At 40.2% G+C, this 10,257-nt stretch overlaps 1 protein-coding gene across 1 annotated transcript in view; it reads left to right on the top strand.

Annotated features, from left to right (window-relative positions):
• Window positions 1–10,257, top strand: part of LOC102841922 (39S ribosomal protein L1, mitochondrial-like) — a 136,116-nt gene that overhangs the window by 46,219 nt on the left and 79,640 nt on the right. The window contains exon 3 of the mRNA XM_006872902.1: window positions 2,911–3,169. Coding sequence (XP_006872964.1) covers window positions 2,911–3,169 — 259 coding nt within the window. The remainder of the gene's footprint in view (window positions 1–2,910; window positions 3,170–10,257) is intronic.

Here is a 10,257-nt window from a genome sequence, read left to right as displayed (position 1 = left end):
GCTGACCTTAAGGTTCGCAGCCCGATTCGTAACCACTATGCTACTCTTATGTATTGCAGAGGCTCTGCAGGAAGCCTCCTTCACTGGGCACGTTGTAGCCCCATTTTAGGTATTCCAGTTATAGGCAGAAGACGGACTTACAAGAAAAGCATCAATTCTTATATGGTCTTCCTTATTCACTGTCCACCTTTCTCATGATTATGAGGTTACTGAAAATATCATGACTCGGGTCAGGCACACCTTAGTCCTCAAGCTGACATCTTTGCTCTTCAACACTTTAAAAAGGTCTTGTGCAGCAGATTTGCCTAATGCAATATATTGTTTGATTTCTTGAGTGTTGATGGTTGATCCAAGAAGAATGAACTCCTTGACAATTCCAATCTTTTCTCCGTTGATAAGAATGTTGTTTATTGGTCCAGTGGAGAGGATTTTTGTTTTCTTTACATTGAGATGCAATCCATGCTGAAGGCTGTGCTCTTTGATCTTCATCAGTAAGTATTTTAAGTCCTCTTCACAGTCAACAAGCAAGGTTGTATCATCTGCATATCTCAGGTTGTTAATCAGTCTTCCTCCAATCCTGATGCCACGTTTTTCTTCATATAACCCAGCTTCTTGGATTATTTCCTCAGCATACACTTTGAATAAGTATGGTGAAAGACTACAGCCCTGTCGCACACCTTTCTTAATTTTAAACCATTCAGTGTTGCCTTGTTCTATTCAAACAACTGCCTCTTGGTCCATGTACATATTCCTCATGAGCACGATTAAGTGTTCCAGAATACTCATACTTCACAATGTTGTCTATAACTTTTCATGATCCACACAATTGAAAGCCTTTGCGTAGTCAGTAAAGCACAGGTAAACATCTTTCTGGTATTCTATGCTTTCAGTCAAGATCCATCTGATGTCAGCAATGATATTGTTCATTTCATGTCCTCTTCTGTATCTGGCTTGAACCTCTGTCAATGTATGCTTGCAGCCGTTTCTATATTACCTTGAGTAAAACTTTACTCGCATGGGATATCAAAGATATTGTCCGATGATATCCGTATTCCGAGGGTCACCTCTCTTTGGAATGGGCACAAATACAGATCTTTTCTAATCAGTCGGTCAGATAGTTGTCTTCCAAATTTCTTGGCAGAGATGAGTGAGTGCCTCCTGTGCCACCTCACTTTCTTGAAAGTTTTGACTTTTTATTCCATCAATTCCAATTCCTGGTGCCTTGTTCTTTGCCAATTCCTTCAATGTTTCTTGGACTTTTTCCTTCCGTGTCATTGGCTCTTGATTATATGCTACCTCTTGTTATGGTTGAACATCAATTATTTCCTTTTAGTATAGTGATTCTGTGTATTCTCTCTATCTTCTTTTGATGCTTTCTGCATAGTAATTTGCCCAGAGAATCCTTTAATAATAGAAGTCGAGGCTTGAATTATTTCTTCAGTTCCCCCAGCTTAAGAAATGCTGAACTTTTTCTCCCCTTTTGGTTTTCTTACTCCAGACCTTTACACATTTTATTGTAGTATTTGACTTTGTCTTCTCAAGCTGACCTTTGAAATTTTCTTTTCAGCTCTTGTACCTCAATTCTTCCATTTGCTTTAGCGTCTCTATGCTTGAGAGCAAGTTTCAGTGTCTCTTCTGACATCCCTTTTGGCCTTTTCCTTCTTTCTTGTCTTCTTAGTGACTTTGCACTTTCTTCCTGTATGTTGTTTTTGATGTCATCCCACAGTTCTGTTGGTCTTCGGTAATAGGAATTTGCATATGCGCAATTGATGGTCCACAATCTGCCCCTGGCCTTGTTTTGGCTGATGATATGGGGCTTTTCCACTCTTTCCACATATGTAGTCAGTTTGATTTCTGTGTATTTTATCTTCTGAGGTCCATATGTTTAATTGTCTGTTATGCTGTCTAAAGAAGATATTTGAAATGAACAAATTATTGGTTTTGCAAAATTCTATCATGTGATCTCCAGCATCATTTCTATCACCGAGGTCATATTTTCCAATTGCTGATCCTTCCTCTTTGTTTCCAACCTTTGCATTCCAATCACCAGTAATGGTCAATAATTAATAATCATTACTAGTTGTTCTTGGCAACCACTAATTACTTTTGTCTGTGCATTTGCTTGTTCTGTATACTTCTTGTAAGTGGGATCATATAATATTGTTCTTTTATTCAGCATAGTGTTTTCATGGTTTATCCATGTGGTAGCATATATCAGTGTGGCATAGCCCTTTGTGTCCTAATAATACTCATACATATTGTATGTCTGTTATCACTTTTTGTTTATTGACTTATCTATTGATGGACCCTTGGATTGTTTCCACCTATTGGCTATTGTGAATAATGTAGCAATGCACATTGATATACAATGAATTCTTTAAGTTCCTGTTTTCATAATTTTTATATATATTCCTAGGAGTGAAGTTGCTGGGTCAATTGGTAAGTCTGTGTTTAAATTTTTGAAAAAGCTATCAAACTATTCTCCACAATGTATCATTTTACAGTCCCATCAGAATTTGCAATTTCTCTACAATCTCACCAACGCATGTTATTTTTTGTTTTGTTTTGTTAATAGTTGTCCTGGTAGGGCATTGTGCATTAATGCGTTGCACTGTAAAGTTGGTTTGAACCTGAAGGTCGATGGTTCAAGCTCACCAGTTGCTCTTCAGGTACCCTATGCAAGGTTGCTATGGGTTGGGACTTAACAACAACAGCATCTTAGTGGTATGAAGTGTTATCTCATTGTAGTTTTCATTTGCATTTTTGTAGTGACTAATGATGTTGAGCATCATTTCAAGTGTGAACTGGTCATTTTTGTACCTTTTTCGGAAATGTTTGTTCAGATTCTCTGTTCAGTTTTTGTTTGGGATATTTGTCTTTTTGTTGAGGGGTTTTGTTTTTGTTTTTAAGGCCTGAAAAGAAAACGAAAAAAGATCCCAAAGGAAAAGCATCAGATGAAAAACAAGATGAGATAGAAAAGATAAAGTCATACCACTACATGGAAGGTGAGCCTGAAGATGATGTCTATTTGAAAAGATTATACCCAAGACAGATATATGATGTGGAGAAAGCTATCCACCTACTTAAGAAATATCAAATTCTGGACTTCACTTATCCAAAGCAAGGTGTTTATCTTGATTTGACATTGGATATGTCACTACAAAAGAAGGTATGTACATTCAAGCAAATCAGTTTATATGAGAGCTGTAGAATTCATATTTCTTAAACTTAAAAATTTGTTTTTGCCCCTGGATTACTAGAATAACTCAGGATGTTTCTGTGTTGAATGTTATGAAACAATGTTTCTTTTTAAGTTTAATGTTATGAAAAAATGTTTCCAAATAGGAAATATAATGTTGAGTATTTTCTCTTGAGAGATCTCCTTTCTCCCAAAGAATCACTGATGTAATTTCAACACAAATAGCGTTAAAATAAATTGAAGTATAGTGTAACTTCGGAAAGTTTCTTAAGTTGCTTGCGTGTTGTGTTCCTCTTCTAAACGATGGTTTTGGATTAGTTCAGTGGCTTTTAGATGTGTTTTTTGGAGTTCTAGGTTGAGACACTGTTTGGATGGGAGAGATTCCAAGCTTCTCTCACTCTTGTTTTATGGAATAATGGAATAAAAAACTAGTGGAATTTTTCCACGTACTTTCTGAAGGCCTTCCCCCACATATCCATATGTATATAAGTTCCATCTAAAATCTTTTCTCTAAAACTAGGAAAAACCATTAGATTAGCTTTGAGATCTATTACAGCTGTATATTTTGTAATTTTCTCAATTTAAGAAATCTTATTTTTTTAGAAATGATATTTAAATTTTTATTCTAAGGATGCCTTTTTGTTTGTTTCAAGGTAATTGGTGTAAGTTTTTCAGTACAACTTAACAACCTCAGTAACAACAGTAATCTTAGAGCAGCAAGGAAGAGGTGGTCCAGGACAGGGCTGAAGAGGATGGACTCTCAAGTCACATTACTCAGACTTATATCCTGTCTTCATTTAACTTGTTCTGTAACCTTAGACTTCAAAATTTCATTTTCCTTATCTGTTGTTGAGTGTCATGAAGTTGATTTTAATCAAGCACCCCTATATGACTGAGTAGAAAATCCTCCACAAGGTTTATGGAGGAGTCCTGATGTGGTGCTGTAGGATAAGCACTAGACTGCTAACCTCATGGTCGGCAGTTCAAACACATCAACTGTTCCTCGGAAACCCTATACAGAGTCGCTCTGAGTTGAAATCAGCTCATCAGCACATGTGACAACAGGTTTTATGGAAGTCGGCCTGATAATGCAGTGGTTGAAACAGCAGGCTGCTAATTGAAAGGTTGATGGTTCAAACCTGCCAGTCTTTCTGAAGGAGAATAGACCTGGCAATCAGCCCCTATGAAGATTTCAGCCTACGAAATCATCCTGCGAGGCAATTCTGCTCTGTCCTTTAGGGTAACTGAGTCAGAATCTGCTCCATGACCCACAGCAATAACCTTGATGGAAATAGCTTTCCTGGTCTGTCTCCCTCTGAGTGGCTGATGAGTTTAAATGATCGACCTTTTGGTTAGCAGCCTAGTACATAAAGTGAAATAATATGCTCACTTAGTTCATATGGTTGTATAATTACAAAAACCAAACTAACTGATGTGGAGTCATTTCTGACTCATGGCAACCCTGTATAGGGTTTCTGAGGCTGTTAATTGTTTAATGAGGCAGAAAGCCTCATCTTTCAAACCTCAAGGAGCAACTGGTGGGTTTAAACTGCTGACCTTGTGGTTAGCAGTCCTGTAATTATCCTACAGTGCCTCACCAGGGCTCCTATTGTTATTGTTGTTGTTAGGTGCCTTCAAGTTAATCTCGACTGAAGGTCAGCAGTTCGAAACTACCAGCTGTTCCTCTGGAGAAAGATGAGACTTTCTGCTCCTATAAAGATTCACAGCCTCAGAAACCCTGTACAGGGTCGCTGTGAGTTGGAACCAACTCCACGGCACATAACAACAACAATAGCTATCTTATGCACAGCAGAATGAAACACTGCCTTGTCCTGCGCCAGCCTCCCAATCGTTTTAAGCTTGAGCCCATTGCTGCTCCCACTGTGCCAGTCCATCTTATTGGAGGTCTTTTTTTTGCTGACCTTCCACTACCTAGCATGATATATGGTATTGTTAAGTGCTGTTAAATCAGTTCTGACTCATAGTGACCCTGTCTAGGGTTTCCAAGGAGCAGCTTGTGGATTTGAACCGCCGGCTTTGCAGTTTAAACTGATCTTGTGGTCCAGTGCATTATCCAGTAGCATCTAGCTAATATAGGACTTAAGCGCTGATAAACAACAACCAACATTTCTTGGAGACTTTCTATGTACCCACCGCAATGCTAAACAAGTGTTTTATATCCCTTTTCTTATTTAACTTGTAACAATCTCAAAAGAAGCTGAGATAAAAAGTAAAGTGATTAACTGAAGGTCACACAGTAGTGGGCAGAACCAAGACCTGTCTCTCATTTCTTAGTTTTTATCTAATAGAAAGGGTTTCTGCCAACCTTATTACAATGTTTATTATACAACATAGTGTCACTGGTTTTTTATTTTCAAATTTTATGGTGTTCCATGATGATTACTTTCTTAGTCAATCATTATTGTAGTTCATAACGAAATTGTAAGATGACAAGTTTGATTTCATAAATGGAATCCATCTGTAAACTAGTAATGTTAGATATTGTTACCTTCGTAAGGTATTTTGTTTCTTCACAGAATACTTGTATAACAAGGTCCTGTTTCCCAGGGGATGCAATTATTGTGATTGCTTGCCATTGAGAAATTTATTGAAGCCAGTTGTTACTTGTTAATGGCAAAGGAATGCCAGTCAATAAAATTCAGTTGCATGACTGATACAAAATGTGCTTAAGAATTTGTACCTTCTTGTCTGAAAAGAAATCCTTAGGCGAGTATATCTACTCAAAGTTTTTTTGTTTTTTTTTTTTTAAACAGTCTTTCAATCGGTTTTAATTATGGGAAGATCCCTTTTTATTTTTCTTCTAGATGTTAAGGCTTCACTAAAACTGTGGTTCTGGAACTTGTTTTTACATGACGTGTCCCTAAGATATCTGAGCCTCAGGCCTAGACAGGTTCTTGGCCAATTGACTGAGCAGATTAGTTCTAAGGCCCTGTAGAATCTCCATCTGTATTATTGTCATTGTTAAGTGCCGTTGAGTCTGTTCTGACTCATAGCTACCCTGTATATTTCCAAGAAACGCCTGGTGAGTTTGAACCGCTGACCTTTTGGTTAGCAATTCAGTGCTTATCTGACAGGGCCATACCAGAACTCCCTATCTGTATTAGGGTGCCTGTATCAGGGTGCCTGAAAATGCATTCTATTGTTTATTTTGGATTTTCAAACTGACTTGCCACATATATGTATTTGGAAATGGCAGTAGTCCAGGGTATTTCAAAATAGACCTAGAATCCCAAACCTGAATTCTATCTCTGACTTAAAGGTTGATTCTACCTGATTATTTGGATGCAAGGATGAAAGTTAGGGATGACTTACTACAGAGCTGCACATTGTTTATTGATCAGTAAATTCAGGCATATTGTGTTCTAAATTACATGCTTTTTAAAATGTTTTTATTATGAATTATGTGTTAGTTTACATGGGTGAACATTATCTTTACAATCATCCTATTTTGTTTCACTGCAATGATCACAATCCCCTGCATGCATCATTAAACACCCAAAGGGTACACCCAACACTTCTGCCCCACAGCCGCCAGCATACAACCCCTCTCCCTCCCTGAGTCCAGAATCCCCAGCTGCTCCTTTTGTGCATGTCATTGCCTCAGCCTCCATCCCTAGTGTCACTGCCTCTCTGGACACAGTCTTACACTTAGCTTTTCTCCCTTGATGGTTCCAGGGATCTCTGCTCCTGGACTGCAAAATCAGCTGCTCCCCTCCTTTTGTTACCAAACAAAAAAAACATTTACCTTTCCAATACTCACTGTCAGACCTGATAGCAGTCATTCCCTGTTGAACCACAGGAGTCCTTTCCCCTCACCTTTTGTCAACCCCATCCAGACAGGTTGGAAACAATCCAGTGGAGGTTCTTTCTTTCCCTGTATCCTTTGGAGCTAGGTTCCCTATTGAAAGCTGGTAGCCGATGTCTAAGTTTACCCTCCCTGTCAACCCTGTGTACCAAGAGGGTGGGAATGATCCTCACTGTAGAAATTTGTATGCTCCTTTGTCATACTGCATCCACAAACACAGGTCAAGATCATCCACTTATAGTGGGTTACTCCTTTTTTTTTTTCCATCTTTGTTCTTCTTGTAGTTGTGTTCTTATCATCCAGCCATTGATGCCAGGTCAAATGGGTACTGTCTGCAAGTGTGGGTATTCTTGTTCATCCCCCCTCACTGTATATCAGCTACTTCACGCTCTGTTCTAGTCCTCTGGGTCCATGTCCCTGCCCCTGGGCCCAGGAGTCCCCAGATCTCGTCATACTTCTGGTTAACAAGGTCTCATTCCAGATTAACAGGAGTTTATTGAATGTGCTTGGACTTAGTTCATAACTTCATTGCTATTTTTCCTCCTCTTCCCCTTATCGGTGACCAACGTGGTCAGCAGCAGGACCATATGCCTGCTAGTGTATTCCATTTGAGTTTTAGTCTTAGAAGGGGGTTTGCCTTGAGGGTACCTGACCACTTGCCCTGATGGCTCCCTGGGGAACAACTTGCTTGTTCTTGTAGTAATCAATTGGACTGCTGTGTGGTGTGTTTTTTCTGCTGGTCTTTCTTTCAAGAAGTATCTTCTGTACTTCTAGCTGCTCCAAACTGGTCTGCTTGTCCTTTCACGTGGGGGACTGTCTCACCTCTGAAGTTTCTGGTTGAGGATCAGGATTCCACCTATGGTCTTGTGCAGTGCAAAGGCTCTGCAGGGAACCTCCTTCACTTCGCAAGTTCTAGTCCCATTTTATTTATTCCAAACAGTTATAGGCTGAAGGTGGACTTACAAGCTTTCTCTGGTGATGTTTCTGGGCATTCCTTTCTCTAACCTTCAAGTGTCTATTTTACAATAGTAGGCAAGGGAAAGCAAGATTCAACAGACAGTCAATCATCTTAACATAAGTTCCCCACTTATACCCATTCAAAACATGCCTCAATCTTTGTATCCACGAGCCCTGTATTCCACATTTGTACTTAGATCATTATTTATGTCTGTCCCATTTAGCCCATGTAAACCACCTGCGTAGCTATTCTCCCATCCGCCTTATTTTTCCTTTCCCCTGCTCCTTCTAGTGTACTAGTGTATTGTTCCCCACCCCCAGCACCAAACTATCCTTTGTCTATTCCATACCCTGTGTTGCACTATCCTGTGCCTATTCCCTACCCTGTGCTCCACTTTCCCCTCCCTTCCCCTCCCCCCACCCCATACATCCCGGTAACCACAACACCAAAAAAAATAATAATAAAAATAAAATAAAAAAACAAAAGATGAAATTTTTTCCCCTTTTAGTGTAGGTGCTTTTTCTTAATCTTTTACAATAATGGCTCTATGCTGTATTTCTCCTTTTGTGACTGACTGGTTTCACTCAGCATAATGTCCTCAAGGTTCATCCATATTATGTGGTGGCCTGCTGCTTACTTCTAATTCTTCAGGGTAGCGTAGTATTCCATTGTGTGTATGTACCAAAGTTTGTTTCTCCATTCTTCCGTAGGTAGATGGGCAACTTAGGTTGTCTCCATCTTTTTGCTATTGTAAATAGTGCTGCTATGAACATTGCGTTATGGCTCGTATTTTTTGTGGATAAATACCAAGTAGAGGAATTAATGGATCATAAGATATCTCTATTTCCAACCTTCTGAGGAAGTACCATATTGTTTTCCAGAGTGGTTGGACCATTTTTGCAATGCCACCAGCAATGTAGGAGTGTCCCAGTCTCTCCACATCCTCACCAGCATTTATTGCCCTCTTTTTTTTTTTTTTAATGCTTTATTGTGACTTATGTGATAGTTTACTTGGGAGGACATCAGCTTCACATTGATCCTGTCATGTATCGTTTTCTTGCCATGGTTACAATCCTTTTCATGCATCACCCATCAACCAAAGGATATCCCCGCAAGTCTGCCCCCTGGTCATCCGCATACTGCCCCTCTCCCTCTCTGGGTCCAAAGTTTCCAGCCGCTTCATCTCCCCCCGTGATTGTCTCTGCCTTCAAACCTGGCATCACTGCTTCTCTGGGTAGGGTTGTGTTCTCTGCTCTTCTCCTTTGATGGTCCCAGGGCCCTCTGCTCCTAGACTGCAAGGTTAATAACTCCCCTCCCTTTCCCCCCAAACGTCTACCTTTACATCTCCAGCCCTTACAATCAGTCCTCATAACAATTATTCACTATTGTGTCACAAGAGACCTATCCGCATCTCCTTTCATCAGCCCTGACTAGGCAGGATGCTACTCAGTGGAGATTCTACTTTGCTCTACGCCCTCAAGATCCAGTTTCCCTCTTGAAAGCTTGTAAGCCAGTCACTACTTGCCTCTATAGCCCCCACTCTGGGTAACCAATGTCCAAGTTGCCCATCCCTGTCCTCTCTGTGTGTGGAGGAGGTAGGAATGATCCTTGTTGTAAAGATTTGTTCCCTCTTTTGAGCTACTGCTTCCATAGGTGTATGTCAAGTTCATCAAAATTGTATCAGATTACTCTTTTTTCCCTCTTCTCTTTTCTTCTGTTTGAGCTCTGATCATCCAGCCATTGAAGCCAGGTCAAGTGGGTATTATCTGCAAGTGTGGGTGTTCTTGTGCATATGCCCTCTCTTGTTATCAGCTGGACGCTTCACTCTCCACTCTAATCCTCTGTGGCTATGTCACTGACTCTGGGCCCTAGACTCCCCCGGTCTTTCCACACTGCTGGCCAACCAGGTCTCCATCCGGGTTCACAGGAGTCTATTGGGCATTGTAGGGCTTAGCTTGCATCTTTATTGCTGTTTTCCCCTCACTTCTCCTTACAGTGATGAACATGGTCACCAATCAAGTATTCATTCCCATTGAGCCTTAATCTTAGAAGGTGGTTTGCCCTGAGGGGGACCCGACCACTTGCCTTGATGTCTCCTGGGCGAACCATTTGTTTGTTCTTGTAGTCATCAATTGGCCTGCCTATATTGTTTTGTATTTTTCCTGTCAGTCTGTCTTTCAGGAAGTATCTTCTGTTCTTCTGGCCACTGCAGGCTGGTCTGCTTGTCCTTTCAAGTGGAAATTTCCCCTCAGAAGATTCTGGATGCTGTTCAGG

Source organism: Chrysochloris asiatica, unplaced genomic scaffold (assembly GCF_000296735.1).
Source record: "Chrysochloris asiatica unplaced genomic scaffold, ChrAsi1.0 scaffold00214, whole genome shotgun sequence".
NCBI lineage: Eukaryota > Metazoa > Chordata > Mammalia > Afrosoricida > Chrysochloridae > Chrysochloris > Chrysochloris asiatica.
This window is presented reverse-complemented; position numbering and strand designations above follow the sequence as displayed.